Here is a 20,387-nt window from a genome sequence, read left to right as displayed (position 1 = left end):
ATTTCAATTCAAAGCAAAGGTTACTTTAGATGGGATGAAGCAGAAATGCAGGCTGACATGTCAAATTTTTATTCTCGTGACTTGGCTGATGGTTGGCGGCGTGAAATGATTTGTTTTCAAGTGTGGTTTCAATTTTTTTCTTACAGCATCAAGCTTCTAGCTGTGCAGGAACTACTTGACAGAGAGGCCCTGGAAAAGGTAAATATTTTGTTCTTACTACCCCACATTCACAAACTTAGAGCAGAGTGCTACACATGGAAGAATTCCACTCCCTGTAGCCAGTGACAGCACTTACTGCAAAGTGGGTCTGTTATTTTGTGTTAACAGTCAGTGAACCATGCAAAATTTTCATCCCAACTCCCCACATTGCTCATGTCCTGTTACAAACCCAGCGTTGCTCAGCTCTTTCAGGGTTGTGTGAAAGTGGAGGCTTGCCATGCTCTAGGGCAGCCTTTCTTTTCCTCTTAACACCAGGCACTGGACCCGACTCCATGCTGGCCACTTCACTCCATTTCTGCTTGTGGGTATTACTCTTTGGGCTTGTGGATGATAGAATGGAGGCCCAGTGAAGTTAGGTCACTTGCCCAAGGAAAAATAGCTAAGCGACAGAGTAAAGGTCTGAACCCCATGGTTCCATTTCCCCAGTCAGTGCTTTTTCTGTTTAACAGGCAAGTTCGTGAGTTTGAACCCCTTTTAGGCTATTTGTTAGGACTAAGAAACTCCCTCCCCTCCTCACACTAATGGTTCGCTATGCCCCGGAAAGGATATCCAGGGCCTCAGCTTTCTGTGGTCAAGTCAAGCACATAGCCGGAGATCCTTTGGCAGTCATGAGTTCAAGTTCTGTGTCCAAGGTGGGGTGGACTCTGGAAAACAGACCAGGCAAGACCAAGAGCCACCCCATTAGCCTCCCAACTCATACCACGCTGCTCTCCTGGGTGGCTCTCTCTCTTCCTGAGTACGTAGCTGTGAGTGCTAATTAGAATCTATAATGTTAATGTAAAAGGAAGTGGTTAGAGATAAAAACACTATTATTATTTAATTTGTAGATAAATTTGCAATATTATTTTATTTGTAGAATTTTAAATGGTCCGTCTGCTGGTTGGCACCAAAGCAAAGTGTTTAAGCACCAAACAGTGATGTGCGGGGAAGGGGCTGCTGAGCTCTGATTCCAAACTTAACATTCCTTCAGGCTCGTTTTCATCACAGATGAAACAGGGATAATGCTGCTTTCCTGACCTCAAAGAGGCAGTATGAGAACCAAATGAGTTAGAGTGGCAGAAGGGCTTTCTGAATGCCAAAGCACTTGACATATTAATTCTTAATTACTTATATTAATTCTTAATAGACATCCAGCCATTAAAATGTACGAGGCCCAGCTCTAAAAGATATGTTGGGCCAAATGACAATGTTGGATGTGGATTTTAGATTAGACCAAGGAATTACATCAATATGAATTTTTCCTGAGGTCGATAACTGACACGTGTAAGAGAATGGACTTGTTCTTAGGAATTTATACACTGATGTATTTAGGAATAAAGGGGCGTGCTATTTATAACTTCTTCTTAAATGATTCCGAAAAAAAGTAATGGAGATATACGTATATATATGTGAACTAGAAGGACGCAGAGCAAGTGTAAATGATAAAGCAAGTGGGGCATGGCGAAGACAGTTGGCCCTTCTGGGTGAAGGAATATGCAAAGATTCTTTGTACGTTCTTGAAATCTTTAGAAAGCTACCTCTCCAAAACCAATTTTCTTCTCAGTATTCTCTGAGAATAGTTTTTTTGTTGTTATTTTCCTCATCAATGTAAAAAAAAAAAAACCATCAGACAAAGCTCATAAACACATGGTGTCCATGTACTGAGCTGTATCAGTGTAATGAAAACATAGGCACTGAAAGTATCGATTAGGTCTTTAAGCTGTGTTAGTGTTTGATTTGGAGAAGCTCCATGGGCAAGCCAATTTAGGGGTGCTAACTGCTTGGGAAACCTAGCAGAGAAGGGGGTCAGGGCTCGCTGTGGGTGGCAGCAGAGCCGTGTGCTGCCCCGAGGGTACAGTGGTGAGCCTGCCATGGAGCAGGTGTATAGTGTGGGGCTCAGAGAGTCTGGCCCAGAGCCTGCCTCCTCACTGGAACATCTTGGGTTACTAACCCTCTCTGTGCTTCAGTTCCCTCGTCTATTAAGTAGAGGTCTTTATAATCCCCAATTCACAGAGATTTGGAGAAGATGAAGTATTAGACAGTCAATGTAAAGGACGTAACTCTGTGCCCACCGCTCAGTGATCCCCAGATCACTGTATGTGTTATCCTGCCCCATGCCCTCCTCCCTCTTTCCTACCAAGTCCGATGATGGTTTTGTATCATTCCCCTATCTCCACAGATGACAAATAGATTGACAAGATGGTCTCAATACGCACAGAGGCCAGCTGGGAGCCAAGTTCATGTAGCATCCTTCTTTGTTCCTTCTTTTGTTTGTGCATTCATTCATGCATTCATTCATTCATTCATTTATACCAAGGCATCTGTTGAGGTTTCCATGTGCCAAGCAAGTAGCAAACATTTTTAGGGAAGTCCAGAAGCCACACGTTGACATGAGCTTGGTAGTTAATGGCATTTTGAGTGACACATGGTATGTTACCTGGCAGAGTACTACTTTTGCCCAGTTCAAAGGCTGGAATAGATATGTTCCCAAAGACCTCCTGATGTACAGATTTTCATCCACCTGGACAAGTTAGAGAACCACCAAGTTCTTAGTGAACTGCAGAGCTTTGCTACTCAAAGTGTGGTCCGTAGATCACTAGCATCGTCAGCTTGTTAGAGAGGCGGAATCTCGGACTCCACCCAGACCCCCAGAATCCGTCTTCCTTCTAACAAGACCCACTGAGTTGTGTGCACTAAGACGCAAGAAGCTGCCCTGAGGAGGATCACTTACGATCACCATCCCTGCTGCTAACTAATCCACCCGAATAGAGAACCTCTGAGGTGTCAGATTTTTGCTTTTGTGGACAGTTAAGCTCTTTTTTTTTCCTCCTTCTTCTTTTGCACCAGAAGAGAAGTAAACATCATCATTCTATTTGTATGAACCTGGTTTTTAATCTTTAGTTTTCCTGCTTCTTCCTTTCATTTAGGAAATAGTCTTATTTAATTTAATAGGTAGAGCCAGAAAGGCCTCAGCTAGACATACATCCTGCAAACTTCAAACCTCTTTGACTAACTTTGTGGCAGGGCTTCCGATGGCAATCTGCCTTTGGGCTTTGCAATTACTGAACTCCCGAGATCCGCCGTGGTGGAACTGGTCCACCTCCAGACGTGGTCCCCAGAGCAGGGACCTGCTGCCTGCGTGCATTCTCTTTTAAGATGGAAGCTGTTCAGGAGTCATTTATTTCATAGGTACTTGCAGGTTAAGCCAGACCAGTAGATAGTCAGATTGTGTTAAACATAATGTAAAAGGCTGAAGAGAAGCAGTCTCCTAGGTACTTAGATTTCTGGTGCTTTCCCCCAGTATTAGGCATTGTTATTATGGTCTTAGTATTATAGCTTCAAATTACCAGCCATCTGCCCGACTTGTACTTTCCCGGGTTTTTTTTTTTTTTTTTTTTTTTTTTTTTTTTTTTTTTTTAAAGACTCCTGTTATTTTTTTTTTTTAAATTTTATTTATCTATGATAGTCACAGAGAGAGAGAGAGAGAGAGAGGCAGAGACACAGGCAGAGGGAGAAGCAGGCTCCATGCACCGGGAGCCCGATGTGGGATTCGATCCTGGGTCTCCAGGATCGCGCCCTGGGCCAAAGGCAGGCGCCAAACCGCTGCGCCACCCAGGGATCCCTTTCCCGGGTTTTAGATAAAAAACCTGTCCGCTGTGAAAGTGGTGAGATTTTCCTGGCTTCCGCAGGGCACGGAGCCAGCTCAGGGGAGGCTCTGTTATGCAAGAGCCAAGGTGCCCTCCCGGCCTCAACCCTTTTTGGCTGCTGGACCTGGCTGAGGACCTTCCTTGGAGGCCCCAGCCCCCTATATAAAACTGATCTCTCTGGTTCCCTTCTACCCTAAAATTATTGTGATTACTTTCTCAGTTGATGCTAGATCATGTTGTGAAGAGGGAAAAATTATTTTTTTTTCATACTCTGGTTTTTAATATTTTCTCTGCTGCTCTGCCCCAGTGATCCTTACTGGGCTTTGGGGCCTTTGCATTTCATCTGCCTTACTCACCATTAAAACACACTTTCTAGGGCAGCCCAGGTGGCTCAGCGGTTTAGCGCCGCCTTCAGCCCAGGGCGTGATCCTGGAGACCGGAGATCGAGTCCCATGTCAGGCTCCCTGCATGGAGCCTGCTTCTCCCTCTGCCTGTGTCTCGGCCTGTCTCTCTCTCTCTCTCTGTCATGAATAAATAAATAAAATCCTTAAAATAAAATAAAAAAAAACACTTTCTGGGGAGATGTAAGTTGTGAGTATGTGCCCAGAGTGACCCTCACACACAGATCACTAGGGTTCCAGGTTTTGCTTCTAACCCTGCTGTCTTAAGTCTGGTACAGTAGATTGGGGTGGAGGTTAGGGACCCCTGGGGGGATTAGGTTTCTGAATTTCTCTTCTCTACAAATACTGCAAAAACATCATTTCCTGGAGCTATGTCAATCATTTGTCATTTATTTAAAAAATAAGCTATAAACCATAGAATTAATAAGCTAAGTCTCTCTACCAATTAGTTGTATTAAACTGTTGAGGAATGTCTGGGTGGCTCGGTTGGTTAAATGTCTCCCTTCGGCTCAGGTCATGATCCCAGGGTCTTGGGATTGAGCCCCACATCGATTCTCTGTTCAGCTGCTTTTCCCTCTCCCTTTGTGATCTCTCTGGCTCTCACTGTCTCTCAAATAAATAAATAAAATCTTAAAAAAAAAAAAAAAAACGACTGTTGGAACCATGAGAAGATTACTTAATATGCATACATGTCAGGACACACGACACCGCGCCCCCCCCCCCCAACGACAGAATGTTTTGCATTTAGCCAGGCTTTGTCATCAAGCATCTATCAGGTGCCAAGAGCGAGGACCCGCTCTGAGGAGGAGGCACACCAGCCTGTTCTCTCCGTTCTCTTTGCTTTAAGTGTGGGACGCTTTTGTTTTTCTGAACTTAAGGCACACAGACTTGTTTCCCAGGCTTTATGCACAGGCCCGTCTAATGCCTTGAAACGTGGCATTGCATGAAAGGAAATAAAAATATTGGTACAGCTTGATTTTAGTACGATCGGTTTTCAATGACCCTTTCAAACAGCTTCCTGCAAAGCTGCAGACAATAGTTTGGCCGTTCACTCCAGCTGGAGGTCACCCTGTTGCTGGATGGGCCGGAGGGCAGTGCCCCGGCTGACCCAAGCCGGGATCCGAGTCCGCCTGAAAAGCTGCCTGTGTGAGGTTCAGGCCACCTGGCACTTGGCCATTGCTGTGCTTCCCCCGCCCTGGCCTCTCACCGCCAGCTGACCGAGCCCACGCTCTGTCCCCTGGAACCCTGGCTCGAGGGCTCGAGGGTGCACACACTGGGGTTGAGTCCAGCTCGGAGGTTCACTAGCTGGGTGGGGGGGTGTCTTGGGCAAGTTATTGATCAGATTCGGTTTCTTTTTAACATGGGGGAAGCTCATAGTAATACCTACCTCCCTGGGATATTTTTTATGAGAATCAAGTGAGATAACGTGTGAGATCAGAGAGATTATGTAGAGAGTGAGCACCGGAGTGATGGTGGCTAGTGCTGTCTCTGCTACGGAGATGATCCCTGCCGTCACCGTCAGCATCATCAGCATCACCAGCATCACAGATACCTCTTTTTTCTCCTTTCTCAAGAAGCCCAAATTGATACTGAGCTGATGCCATTAAAGGACATTGAAAAAGGAGTTACCACCCCTACCCTCCCGCCGTTTGGCAAATTTCTAGGACAAAAGGCCTGCCGGTCTCCATGCCTGTTCTTGGATATTTTCCCTAGAATTTCAGCTATGAAGCCCAACTCTGAGTCTAGTTTTCCTGCAGGTGGAGCAGATGATCCCACAAAGCCCTTTTGGCACTTTACCTGTGAGGTGACATGTATAACATTTCACCAGCAAGCCCGGAACTCAAAAAACCTAACTTGATACTTGCACGTAATGGCTAGTCAGGGACTTCGGCAGCTGGCGCCTCGTGGTGGGCAGGGCAACATTGGAATTCGAAGTTAGTGGCTTCCTGGGAACTTGTTTTTTTAAGATTTTATTTATTTATTCATGAGAGACAGAGAGAGAGAGAGAGAGAGAGAGAGGCAGAGACACAGGCAGAGGGAGAAGCAGGCTTATTGTGTGGAGCCCAATGTAGGACTTGATCTCGGGTCCCCAGGATCACACCCTGAGCTGAAGGCAGACGCTCAACCATTAAGCCACCCAGGCGTCCCTCCTGGGAACTTTTAGAAGGAAATAGGAGGTAAATAATAGTTGCATCGATGTGTATGAATGACGTGAGGATGCTTGTATCTGTAACTGGTGACCAGATTTCCTGAACATAGGCACAAGTACATACGGACACTCTAGCTCTAACATTACATGCTTTTGGAGTGTTTTTCGCTGCGATTTGGACTTCTAGTTCATTGAGTTTGTGTAACAATCGAGTACTTAACACTGTGCCTAAGTTATACCGAATACCAAGGGGGCTAAAGTTATATAAATACATTTGAGTGGAATCTATAGAATCTCAGAATGCCAGAGCTGAGGGCAACTGTTCAAACCCTGGAATCTAACCCTGTCGTCCTGCAGACGGGACATGGAGGCTGAAGCACCTGAAGCGTCCCCCTGGCCCAGGGTCCACAGCAGGTGTTATGGAACTAGGAGTGACCACAGCGGATGGGGCTCCATTCCAGGGATCCCTTCAATACCACTGCTGCCACCTCCCATCATCTCATTTGATCTGGACATTAGCTTTAGCAGACTCGATGGAAGCTCCTGCCTCTGCATCTTCCAGGAGGGGGAGCTTGAGCCAGAGGGTCTGTCCCTGGCCAGGTGATGGAGAGCTGAGACTCTGTCTTTAAACAGTATGACTTGTAGTGGGACGGACACAGGCATGTCGCGTTTGTCTCTCCAAGCAACCTTTGGTCCCACGGGGGAAACAGAGAGCATGGGCTGGGGGCTGGAGGAGGAGGAGCTGGGAGGTTCAGGGCTCCGGATATGCAGACTGTGCCACGGGAGCATCCGAGAGTGGAGGCGCTCACAGGGCTGCGAGGGCTGCGGGAGTCCCAGGGCCTGCAAGGAGGGCAGTAGGGAACACGCAGCAGACACCCTCCACATAGACTCCGTGTCAACACGAATAACTTCAAGAATCTTGCATAAAGTCTACTTAAAAATACCTTTTAAAAAATAGCACTCTGTCTTCATTTAAAAATGTCAGAATGAGATTCCTCAGCTCCCTTGGTTTATTTTTTTCTCCCTTGCCTGGCCCTTCGTGTACTCTGAGCCTAATTCAAATGCCAACTTGAATGGTCAGTATTCATGTGTCTGTTGCTTTTTTTTTCCCCCCAAAGTGGCTTGAGCCAAACCAGTGTCTAAGCATGATTAAACTCATTGTCATCATGTTTCTGGCAGGCAGCTTGTTACCTACCTTAAGGGGCCAGGAAGCAGAAATGGAGACCCCCGTGAAGCTCAGGCTCCCCGTTTGCTGTGTGGAGTCTGGCTCAGGCCCACTACCAGGCGCCACAGCCACCCCCTCACCAGCTCTGCTTCCTAAACTACACACTTAGACCCCACCCCTGTTCTGGAAAGGGCTGTTGGCTCAGGTCCCCCCAGGCACCTCAGCTGCCAGAAAATGGAACATCTTAGTGAATTATGGGCCAGGCTTCACAGTTCATTAAAAAAAAAAAAAAAGATATATTTTCTCTTTATTCTTTTAGAATCACCAAGATACCATGTATTTTTAGGGGCTCCCACTACCTTTCTTTCTTTATGAAAAGCTTTTATTTGAAGTGAGCAGAATGAAGAGTTCCAAATAGAGCTCTTAAATCCCCTTTAGCTTTCTTAGCTATCAAGGATAAACAAATTAAGAGATTCTTTTAAATATATTACATTAGAAAAGATATTTTATTTTACTTTTTTTAAAAAAATCTTTAAAATCTTTATATTTTATATTATATAAATACAAATAAAAAAATTTAAAAAATTAAAAAATCTTTAAAAAATAAAAATAAAAAATAAAAAATCTTTATTTATTTATGAGAGATACAGAGAGAGAGAGAGAGAGAGGCAGAGACCCAGGCAGAGGGAGAAGCAGGCTCCATGCTGGGAGCCCGATGTGGGACTCAATCCCGGGTCTCCAGGATCACGCCCTGGGATGAAGGTGGTGCTAAACCGCTGAGCCACCCAGGCTGCCCAGAAAAGATATTTTAAATAATGGTATAGAATGTTAAAGTGGCGATAAAGCCAGGGTCCCCATTCATTGCTGGGCAGCACTGGTGATGAGGCACTGTCCTTCTGGAAGCTCCTGGGCAGCATAGTTTATCAGCCTCTTAGATGCCCTTGCCCTTTAGCCAGTAATCCCATTCCTGGAAGGAAATGATCCCTAAGAACAGAAAATAAATAAGCATGTTATATCATTATGAATAATTAATAGCAGTTGAGTGCTCAGTGGGAAGGGAGGTGTTAAACAATCTGGGGTAGCAGTCCCCAAACCTGAAATGTGTCGCTACTTGTCCTACTTTCTTCTTTGCTACTGTCCTATTTCTCTTCTTTCCTGTACTTGGAGTTTCCTGTATCTTACACGGCCAGGCTTCACCCTTCCTCTGCTCTCCTGAACCCCTAGGAGCCTGGCCCCTGGCCCAGTTCATCTACTAAATCATAGCTTACCCTAGCCAACTTCTAACCCGAAGCATTTTTATTTGAACTTTTTTTTTTCTTTTTAAAAAACCATGAACTGATTTTATATAGAACTTAAAAATTTATAGGCAGTTGTCCATTTTTGGTCATTTCTGCATAACTGTTTCTGTTTTTGTAATGAATACATAATGATTTTATATTAATAAATATTTCATAACATTTTGAAGCCACTTACAAACAATGGTAGGAATTTGGGAATGGGAAAAGGAAAGAAACCATACCTGAAGCTTGTCTTGTCTAGGTGAGTCTGAACCCACGGCCGCCTTCTACCTCTGATGGTTTGTCCCTGGGGCTATCCTTCTTAATGGTTTTGTGACTTTGTCTTCATACTCTAGATTCATTATTTCTTTGCCTCCTAATTGATTCTGTATTTATAGGGGAAAAAGGAGAAATCTTATCACGTCCATATGGATTGCAAACTCAGCAGAGACCAACACAAGGCTTATAACAAGAGCAGAAAGATAATTTCATTCAGGCTTCAAAGTGGAGGGGGCCTTGCAAAATCACCACTGTCCATGTTTTTGCTAAGAATTATATTATCATCAACTAGAGAGAGTTTTGCTGGCCTCTTGTAGCTGCTTATAAATGATGGGCTGGTCTTGTGCACTTGTCTAGTCAATGATTTAAATAAACACAGTGTGTCCGTGTTAGTATTTTTCCTGTGCTGACTGACTCTTGGTTTGTGATGCTCTCTCTCCTCTTCAGGAGGGCATCTGGAGGCTTCAGTTCTGGAAATGGCAGCGTAGCTTATATCAGTATAACCTTCCCTCAAATAACAATGATCAGCTCTGGGTCAGATGAAAGAATGGAGAGCTACCCAAAGCAGGCAGACGCAGGAAAGCTGTCAACCCTGGAAAGAAGGAGCCAGCACTGGGTGAGATTCACATCTGCTGGACTTTGCCTCTGATCACATTGCCCATCTCTGTGTGCAGCTAGAGTTGAGGCAGGAGATCTTTTGGGGGATATCATGAGTCTTCTCTCTTTTTCTTTTTTCTTGGTCCGTCTAGCTACAGGTTTCTTGTTCTTTGTTGTGCTTTTCAAAGGACTTTTGAGTTTATTGTTTCTCCGTTATTTTTTTATCTTCTATTTCATTCATTTCTGCTCTGATCTTTCTCTTTTCTTTTGTTATCCTTGCTTTGGGTTTAGTTTACTCTCCCCTCCCCCCGTCCCCACACCCCACACCAAGTGTCTTCAAGTGGGAGATTAGGCTATCGATTTGAGATCTTTCTTTTTTACTAATATAAGCATCTATAGCCATAAATATTCTTTCAAACACTACTTAGATGACTCCCATAAGTTTTGGCATTTTGCATCTTCGTTTTCATTCATCTCAAAGTGTTTTTAGTTTGCCTTGTGATTTCTTCTTCTTTCTTCCCATTGGGAATTTACAAATGTGTTGTTTAATTTCCACTTATTTGTGGATTTCCCAAAATTCTTTCTGTTATTGACGTCTAATTTTTTCCCATTCCACAATGGTCAGAGAACATGGCTTTACTTGACTTTAGTCCTTTTAAATCCTTCAGAGCTTGTTTTATGGCTTAGAATGTGATTTATTCTGGAGAAAGTTCCAGGTACACTTGAGAAGAAAGTATATTCTACTGTTGTTTGGCTGAGTGTTCTGCAAATGTTTACAGGTCTATTTGGTTTATATTGTTGCTTAAATCTTTTATTTTCTGTTAATTTTCTGTTTAATTGTTCTAACCATCATTGAAGGTGAGGTATTGAAGACCACACCTATTGTTCCTTCAATTCTGTCAGTTTTGTTTCATGTATTTTGGGGCTCTGTTATTTGGTGCATATAAACTTATAATGGTTATGTCTTTCTGATTGAATGACCCTTTTATTATTATAAAATGTCCTTCTTTATCTCTGGTAACAGCTTTCATTTTAAAGTCTATTTTTCTGATATTGGTTTAGCCATTACAGCTTCCTTATGGTTGCTGTTTGTACGATGTGTCTTTTTCTTTTTACTTTCAATCTTAATTGTGTCTTTGAATCTTAAGTGTATCTCCTGTAGCCAGCATATAGTTGGACATTATGTTTTACCCAATTTGACAGTCTCTGCCTTTTGATTGGGTTATTTAATCCATTCACATTTATTTTTTTAAGATTTTATTTATTGAGATATAGAGAGAGCATGACTGGGGTTGGGTAGGGCAGAGGGAGAGGGAGAAGCAGACTCGCTGCTGAGCAGGGAGCCCAATGCGGGGTTCGATCCTGGGACCCTGAGATCACAGCCCAAGCTCAAGGCAGATACCCAACTGACAGAGCCACTCAGGTGCCCCAGTCCATTTACATTTAATGTTATTATTGATACGCTTGAATTTACAGCTCCATTTTACTTTTTGTTTCCTATATCTTGTGCCTCTTTTGTTTCTCTTCCCCCTCTTTCACTGATTTCTTTTGTACTAAGGGAATATTTTCTAATGTAGCATTTTAATTTCCATAATGATTGTTTTCACTATGATTTTGAATTATTTTCTTAGTAGTTTGCGTTGAGTTTAGCATATAAATCCTAATTTATCAGATTTATACTAATTTCTTTCAGATTAGTACTAACTTAATTCCAATGAAGGATAAAAACATTACTCTGTATTCCCCCCCTTCTCCTTTTTAAGCTGTTGTTATACATGTTACATCTAACTACTATGCTACAGACCCAACTATGCAGTGTTAGACTCATTACTTTATTTGTTTATCTTTTGAAGAAGATAAGAGAAGTACAAGTATTTATTTATAGCATTAGCTACATTAACCCTTATATTACCATTTCCAGTTTACTTCATTTGTCCCTGTGGGTTCACATTACCAGTTGGCATCATTTTCTTATTGGCATCTATCGGGCATCATTACTTCATATGTATATACAAATGGATGAATGAGTGGGTGGATAATGGGTGAATGGGTGGATGGATGGATGAGTGGGTGGATGGATGGATGAATGGGTACATGGATACATACATACTTATATGCATGCATACATAGTTGGTGGGCAGACAAATAGAATATATTAGATTGCCGTATAAAACTTTATTTACTGCTCTGAGTCATGGTAAAAAAAATTTTTTTAAACTGCTGTCCTAGAGTTTGTTGGCTTGGAACAGGGGAAGAGTCTTGCTCTTAGTTGAAAGGCTTTCAGTACCTGAAAGGCTTGCCCTTAGGTATATCCTGAGCCCTTTCCCCTCTGACCTCTTTAGCCTCTTGACTCTATTTTGCTTCTCAACAAAAGAGAAAACGTGCTCAACTCACTGTATTCCCTTCAGAATTGTTGCATGTAGCCACTACCTTGCCTAAACACTCACATAGCCACAGTGACAGGAGTTACATGCAATTTCCTGCCTTATTTAATCCACCCTCAAATGCTTCTGTTATCAGGAAATGCTAACAATGAGCTGGTACTGAGAACTTTCAATTCACTTTTTTAGAGAATTCTGAGACTTTTTATGAGTGATTCATTCTTTCATTCATTCATTGCTTGAGAGCATGACTTTGTACTTAGCAAAGTTTGGGTTAGTTTGTCATTTTAAATGAAACAGAAGGTCAGGTAGGTAAAACTGTTTTTGCTCGGTTGCTAAAAACAGTTATGCTGGATGCTCTCCGTGGGTAAAATTATCCTGATTGAGCTGGTCACTGAGGCTTGCTTTGTCAGAATTAATTCAGTGGAGAAATCTATCACATTGTTAGCTACCCATTTAGAATGAGTAATTCCTACAGCTGATAAAATATTTTTTTTATTAACCTTCAGGAGGCATTGAAATGGTGAGCTTGGGCAAATTCCAAACTTCTGGGAAAGCATCCAACCTGCTTTCAGAGATTTTTGATCTATCTTGGTAGAATTTCAGGAAAGTGTACCGGCGTTCCTTATGAATGCAATTCAAGACCCCTTTCTAGATCCTAGACTTGGTTTCTCCTCCCCATTCTGACAGTGCTGCCTTGCACTCCTTGCCTCGCCCCTAACCTGTCCCACCTAACTCTTGTCCATGAAACACAGACCCATTTTCTCAGGCAGAATTAATCTGGTTGGAAGAAGATAGCCAGGGAAAACAAAGCAGCTCCCCCTAAATGAATTATTCTAAAATTACCTGCCCTTCTAGTTACCTGTCAGTGGCTTTCTGCATCAGTAGCCAATCAAGGGATGTAATTAATTTAAAAAAAAGAGATGTATTTAAGTGACTCTGTAGAGTCATTATTGAGACACAGAGCATCTTTCTGATGTGTCCAACCCTAGGGATCCACCAGAATCAGAAGTGCCCAGGACTCAAGCAGGATCCCCATCATTTATAAGCCAAAGACTGAACTTGGAAGGAAAAGTGACAAGTTCTGGGTGTTTTTTTTTGCATGAATTTCCAGCATTTGCACCAGCTCCAGAGATGGGGGTAGAAGCAGCGGGGGTGGATTAAAGCCTTTCCTCCCTTGATTACAAAATTATGAGGCTGTAGTTTTGTATGACTGTGAATCTTCTCTATCAGGCAAGACTTGTTTCCCTTCCTCTCTTCACCTGGCTGAAACCTCTAGTTAAAGAATAAATTGCTGCCTATTGATTATACATTTTCTCATTACCCAGACGTCCCTGTTGTGCACTCTGTGTGGCTATATTTGTGAATAAGAGGGGAAGAAGTAACAAGTATTTTTAGGCTTCATTTCAGGATGTGACAGGGACATTTTTTGGTGTTGTTTTTGGTGTTTATTTAGTAGAAGCATTTAATTTGCTTTTATTTATGAAAAAAAAGATGCCATGTGTGTACATATGCCCTCACACTTGCACGTCTTCTTCCTGGGTAAAGTTCAAGCCAACTGATCAGTATTTATACAATGGCTAGAAAAGTGAGATTTCCAGAAAACTTGAAAGCAGAGAGAAAAATCAAAACATATAAAAAGATTATTTAGTCTCTGTAATTTGATTTTGCTTCAGTCCTTCATTTATGATGAGAGCAGACAACCCTTCTAAAACACCAGGTGGATCATCTGACTCCTAACCTTGTTCCTACTTCAGTTGGAAGCTGAAGGGCGCAATGGGGTCAGACAGACAGGGATGTGGGTCCTGGCTTAGCCCCTTGCCTTCTGGGTGATCTTGACCCCGCCAGCCCCACATTTGTCATTTCCCCAGCCATGGTGTGTGTCTCATCAAGCAATGTGTGCCAGGAACCAGCAGTGGCCTTTGGCTCGTGGTGAGCTGTCTGGTCGACAGGCTGTTTTGGTTATGACTCATTAATGTGGACTTCTCCGTGTGCCGTGCACAACACGGTTCTGGCATCTGTGCCATGGCCCATGCCCAGTGGATGACTTGATTTTTCTAACACTTCTCTCTGCCCTGTGGGCTTTTGTTCAGCCCACCCCCAGTAATTTGAAAGGAGCTGGACAGCCTGTAAAGCTCACCTCGGGACGTTATCTAAGTACCTCTGGCCAAAAATGTAATGGAAGGGGAGGTTGTCTGCAACATAGTTTGGGGATTTGGCTTCCCATCTCTCCCATTAGCACAGAAAGCTGAGAAGCGATGAGTCTCAGGACGTTCTCCAAAATGAGAACGCTATTTCGCGAACCACCACCTATAGTTCTTGCTGCCATAAAGGGCCTGGGGGTGAAACATCGCAGGCCTCTCCGTCTCTTGCTGCCCACGCAGAAAAGAACAATCGAATATATGTGGTTTGCCCTCAAATAATTTAGGAGATATGAAGGCTTTAAAGTGTAGGATTTGGCATCATGCGAATCAAAATAAAAGAAGTCATGAATCAGTAATACTTTCACCCACAGCTTTGAAGTCTTTATTTTTATGATTATTGTTGCTAAGGATGGAAGGCTGCATAAACACCATTTGGAATAGCTGGAGGCTGGTGTTTTAGAAGAAAAATGGCAACCAGAGCAATTTCCCTGAGGGTCCCTAAGAGCTAATTTTGTTTAATGTGACGGTGCCTGAATAACTCTGGCTTCTTCACAGGGACACACGGGGACGCACTGGGAGCTTTGCAGCCAAGCCTGAGTCTAAGAGTGAACGAGTCGTCAGTGTTTAGGGACTGACAAAATCCATCTCTGGGAAGAAAAGATGTGGGTGTTCTTGGAGGAGGGTAGGGATGGGGAGCTAATGTGAACCGTGGCTTTGTGCGGCTTCTGTTCTGGATTATTTTCTTTGGATTTAAATACCTAAATAATGGTTTCCTACCCTCTTGTCTTGGCTTTTTCTCCCTCCTATCTTCCTTTTCCACGTCCCTACCCTTTCTGTTGCCATATCTGAAACCTCAGAAGCAAAAATACTCTTATTAATAAATTGTCCTGTGGGATGGTTTTTGGAAGTTTAGTGATACTCTTCTCCTGATCTATACACATCTTTTTTTTTTAAACCTTATTTTTTTTATTTTTTATTTTATTTATGATAGTCACAGAGAGAGAGAGAGAGAGGCAGAGACATAGGCAGAGGGAGAAGCAGGCTCCATGCACCGGGAGCCCGATGTGGGATTCGATCCCGGGTCTCCAGGATCGCGCCCTGGGCCAAAGGCGGGCGCCAAACCGCTGCGCCACCCAGGGATCCCCTGATCTATACACATCTTACCCATTTTTGTGCCTATTCACCTGAACATATCAAAAAGGGAAGGAGATTCTAGAAAGGAAGAGCTGCAGCTGGCTAAACCAACATGGTTTGTCTTAGGAAATGCTATTTTCCTCTTATAAGCATGGAAACAGAGGCCTTTTTGCTTACAGGTAAAATGTTGTAACATAAATGGTTGACATTTCCCATCAAAATTTTGGTTCAGCACTTCATTAGGAAGCACTGAATGAAACTGTGTTGGCAACCCTCATTGTTGGCATGTTTCTTAGGTGATATAAAAATGTTAGCATCTGTGGAATGGCATATTCCGAGCAAACCATGGCCTGGCAACCCCAGGGTTTCTGCTCTGAATTGGGGTGCTTCACTCTGCCTACAGCTTTCCTACGCTCTCCTGAAATAGCCACAAAATCCTCCAAAACTCAGTGCTATTTTCAGACCTGCTTCCACTTACAATAATTTGTTTCGATCATTACTCACAAGTTTAGTGCCTAATTTGGGACAAATATTTATTTTATCTGCCCTGAAACGGTCTTTTTTGAGCTTCAGAGAGCCTCTATTTCTGGGATTACTGGTGTGGTCCTCTTCCAGGTGCTCAGTGACCTTGTGGTGGGAGCACCAGAATGACCCGCATCCAGAGGTGGCACTGACCCCCCTGTTCCCTGCGGAGTGGAAGGTTCTGTGACAGCCCGTGCCTGAATAGTGCCTGGGGTAGTGCCTGGTGTTTGTTGAATGAACAGAGTGGTTCTTCTGCTTTACCTTCAATATCCAATCCATTGTCCAAGGCACTTCCTTTATGATCAACATAAAATTCCCATCCCATAAAGTTAACCACTGCAGACTACATTCTAAAGGGCATCATCCAGTGGCATTTAGTTTATTCACAGGGTTGTGCAGCCATCCCTTCTGTCTAGTTTTAAGACATTTTCATCATCAAAAAGGAAACCGGGTACCACATGAGGAGTCACTCTCATTCCCCCTTCCGTGGCAACCACCAGTCTGTTTTCTGTGTCTATGGGTTTCCTATTCTGGGCATTTCATATAGATGGAATCATACAGTATGGCCCTTTTGTGTCTGGCCTTTTCACTCGTATAATATTTTTGAGGTCCATCCATGTCAGACAGGTATTAATATGCCATTCCTGGCGGTGGGTCACTACTGTTGCATTATGTGGATAGAGCACATTTTGTTTATCACTCATTGGTTGATGGACATTGGAGTTGTTTTTTTTAAATCTTTGGGCTGTAGTGAATAGTGTTGCTGTGAACATTCACATACTAGTATTGGTTTGAGTACCTGTTTTCATTTCTTTTTTTTTAATTACATGCAAATTTTATTAAGAATTTCAAATTAACATATTTCAGATTTCTAGCATGGAATAGAACCATTTTGGGACCGAAGCAATGGCGTAGATAAACACCGATATCCCTTGCAATGCCAAATTTATTAAGAAAACAATTCCTCTGCAAACCACATCCCCTTTATATAACAAGATGAAATAGTATCTTCCCCTTCACTTTGGCAATAGCCATTACCTAAAGGAATGAAAAAAACAAATAGTGGGTCTGCCACTTAATTAAAAATGGGATTCTATCTTTAGATTAAAAATTTTTAAGTTCAGAAAAGGCTGTAATTAAATGAGCCTTTTGATCAGCAAAAACAAAAATTAGCAAAGAACATCTAATCAAACAACCAAAAGCATTTTGAAAATAAAGAGGGAAAACATAAGGTGTTTTCATGGCATTTTTTTTTTCCTACACACTCTCACAACCGGTTAAGGATTTCCAGGAGTTAATTAAAATCTCAGGAAGGAAGGAAGAGCATTATACAAATAACAAGATGTGTTCAGATTCCATGATCTTAATGCTAAGTTTTCAAAAAGGAAGTTGAAGGCAGGGATCCTCTTTCCGTGGCCTTGTCCTCACAGAATGGCCCAATCTGTATAACCACCCCAAGAGCACATGGGAGACCTGTGCTACCTGCTTTAGAAATATCAAACCGGTGTGGTGGGAACAATTTGTATCCTCTTGTTACCGATGAGGAAACCGAGGCATGGAACAGGGGAGTCATCACTTGCCCAAGGTAAGTGGCAGGGCCAAAGTTTTGATCTTTATGCAGCCTCTCTCTAGAGTCTATGTCCCGAAGGTCCCCCTTAACTAATGGACATGACCCCACTGACATCACAGTGGAGTAGACATTCCACTGAGTTCTGGCCCAGTGATCCCCCCACCTTTTGTACACACCTGAGGTCCTCACAGATAGATTGACAGCAGGACAAATTCTCTAAAGAGACCTTTTAATTAAAAAAAAAAAAAAAAAAGCTAGAGGGAAAAAAATAAAGGTGCAAGTGGTCTATCTGAAGGTGAAAGAACCTCAACTGTTTATGAAGAGTCCCATCGCTTGTATCAGGGCGTTCAAAAGAGAAAGCGTCGCTTCCTCTCCGATTGTACGTTTCGGGGGCTTAAGGTCTGGGGGTTCACACTCCACACTCTGAAGATCAATCGGGAGGGCCTTGCCTACTTAAATAGACTCACCTGTGATACACGGACGGTACCGATGGATTTTCAGAGACGAGGACGTGATCATGGTAAATGCTCCCTTCCTGAGGATGAAATCGCTTTGAGCAGCTGAGGGTAGAATTGGTCTTAGGTGATTTTAGGGTGTTGATAGTGAAACGAAATGAGCCTCAAAAAAAAAAAAAAAAGCAGAAATTCCTCCCACCACCGAAAGGCCCAGCCCCACGGGATGGCCTGCCACGTCTGAGCCCCGCAGGGGCAAGGCCCGCCGAGGGGACGAGGAGGCCTAGTGCGTGGCGCCCTGGTAGCGGGAGGAGGGCTCCGAGCCGCGGGGCTGTGTGGAGAGCCAGGTGCTGTGCAGAGAGCCACGGAAGGAGAGGGTGCTCTCCATGGCACGGTGTTCTAGATCTCTCTACAAGTTATCCTATAACGAGCTTGTGTTCCTTGACATCCGGGCGTAGGCTTCGATGTAAAGAGAAGGAGGGAAAAACCCCACCGCAAAACGATCACAGTCTTCGCTCCCATCTGAGGTTAGGGATCTTCACATCCAGAGACCTTTGGTGGAGAAAAGAACCTCTGGAAGTGGCCCTGCGGGGCGACAGTGACAAGGGCGGTGGGGGGTCCCCAGGCCACGGCAGCTGCCTCCCCTGCCAGCCCAACCACCGCCTCCACGTCAGTTCCCCCTGCAGAAAAATGCTCCAGTTGCCCTCCAAAGGCCCTTCTTCCCCCTTCTGCTAGTTTTTAAGCCCCTTTTTGGGGAAACAGGTGGTGAGGGACCTTTGGAGGTGCAGAGGAGAGGCCACCAGCACCAGCAAGCGCGTGCGGGTGTCCCTTCCCTGGACTCTCTAAGAGCAGCAAATGGTTAGCTGCTGGTGGAGGCTGAGAAACACCTCTGTTTGCTCTTCATCCTCCTCAGCGGATAGGCGTGCATACCCAAGGATGGCCAGCCACCCAGAGTCCCTCGGAGCCCAGGGAAGAGCTAGGCCCGTGCACAGGGGTGCGGGGCTGCAAGCCCATTGCCAGTCTCCACTGCTGGTGGTGGGTGGGGTCTGAGCCTTGGGTGGGGGGAGCTGTGGTCTGGCGTGTTGACCTCTGCAGAGCTGCCCGAGACCCATCATGGTCCCCAGGTCGTGCGGCCTGGTGCACTGGTGACGGAGCAACGTTAGCACCTGGTAGTCGCTGTAGGTCCTAGGTCCCGAGGCCCAGGTCTGGGTCCCCAAGGTGCAGGGAGTGTGCGCACCGTCACGCGGCACAGCCGGTAGGCCTGTGTCTCCTGAGCTGTCCTCCTCTGTGCATCTCAGCTGTCGAGCCAGCCAAACGGGGTGCTCATCCTGCACGGCCCACCTGCCGGCCCGGGTGACTTCGCCCTGGTACTTGGCCTCGCGTGTCAGATGGGAGTGTTATTACCTGCCCTACGGGGTTAGCGTTAGGGTTACATGTGAACATCTGTGAAAAGTGCCTGCCGAATAATTGGCACTTAATGTTGGGTCCCTTCCCCCCTCCGCCGCCCCATCGTTTACACAGGGTTTAGAAGCTGACCTGGTTGTAGATTATCAGCCAACTGTGTTTCTTACTGTTGTTGGATTTAGCCAAACCTAACCTGTTAGAATTACTGCCTCTTAAAACAGTGCTCTTATTCTGGACGGTTTAGCCAGGGGTCTTTGGGTGGGGCCTGGCGGACATGAGGGAAGCTGATGCTGTTTTGGGAAGAGTGGAATTCACTCTCCTGTTTGCGGGGAAAGCCATTTTTTTTTTTTGGTAACATTTTATTTATTTATTCATGAGAGACACAGAGAGGGGGGCAGAGACACAGGCAGAGGGAGGAGCAGGCTCCATGCAGGGAGCCCGATATGGGACTCGATCCCAGGACTCCAGGAACATGCCCTGGGCTGAAGGCAGATGCTCAACTGCTGAGCCACCCAGGCGTCCCTGGGGGAAGCCTTTGAAAAATTCACCCAATGTCCTGTCAACACAGCTTCTTTGTGGAGTTCATACAGCGATTATCACAGAGAAAGAGGGAAAAAGAAGTCTTAGTGTATATGAGACTCTCGTACCCCCTCTCCCATCCTTACACTCCCCCCCCACCCCTCCTCCTAGAGTTCTAGAATCATACAGTACTGGAGCTGGCCATGCCCTTGGGAGGGTCATCCCCTCCCATCCCTACGCTATATAGATGGGGAGACCGAGAGCCAGGGCCCCGAAGCTCCCGTCCTCTTCTTCCAGCCCAGGAAGGTGCCCCTCCGAGGAAACGTGCAAAGCGAGGAGGAAGCAAGTCCAGTTCTTTCTTTGAATATTGGGAAGTGGTAGTTTCTCATGGGCCCTTAAAGAGCAGAGGGAGAGAGAGTGACCTGCTCTCTCCCCCTCCGCAGACTCCTGGCCCCTAGGAAAGGACCTGGTAGGCGGTGCCGTAGCAGTACTGGGAGAGGGGCTCCGTGCCCTGGAGCCCCCCGTCCCCACATGGTGCTCTGTCCCAT

At 44.6% G+C, this 20,387-nt stretch overlaps 1 protein-coding gene across 1 annotated transcript in view; it reads left to right on the top strand.

Moving 5' to 3' along the window:
• EEPD1 (endonuclease/exonuclease/phosphatase family domain containing 1) overlaps window positions 1-20,387 on the top strand; it is a 110,318-nt gene that overhangs the window by 69,699 nt on the left and 20,232 nt on the right. Inside the window, exon 3 of the mRNA XM_072783499.1 lies at window positions 147-198. Coding sequence (XP_072639600.1) covers window positions 147-198 — 52 coding nt within the window. The remainder of the gene's footprint in view (window positions 1-146; window positions 199-20,387) is intronic.

The sequence above is a fragment of the Canis lupus genome, chromosome 18 (genome assembly GCF_048164855.1).
Source record: "Canis lupus baileyi chromosome 18, mCanLup2.hap1, whole genome shotgun sequence".
Classification (NCBI taxonomy): domain Eukaryota; kingdom Metazoa; phylum Chordata; class Mammalia; order Carnivora; family Canidae; genus Canis; species Canis lupus.
This window is presented reverse-complemented; position numbering and strand designations above follow the sequence as displayed.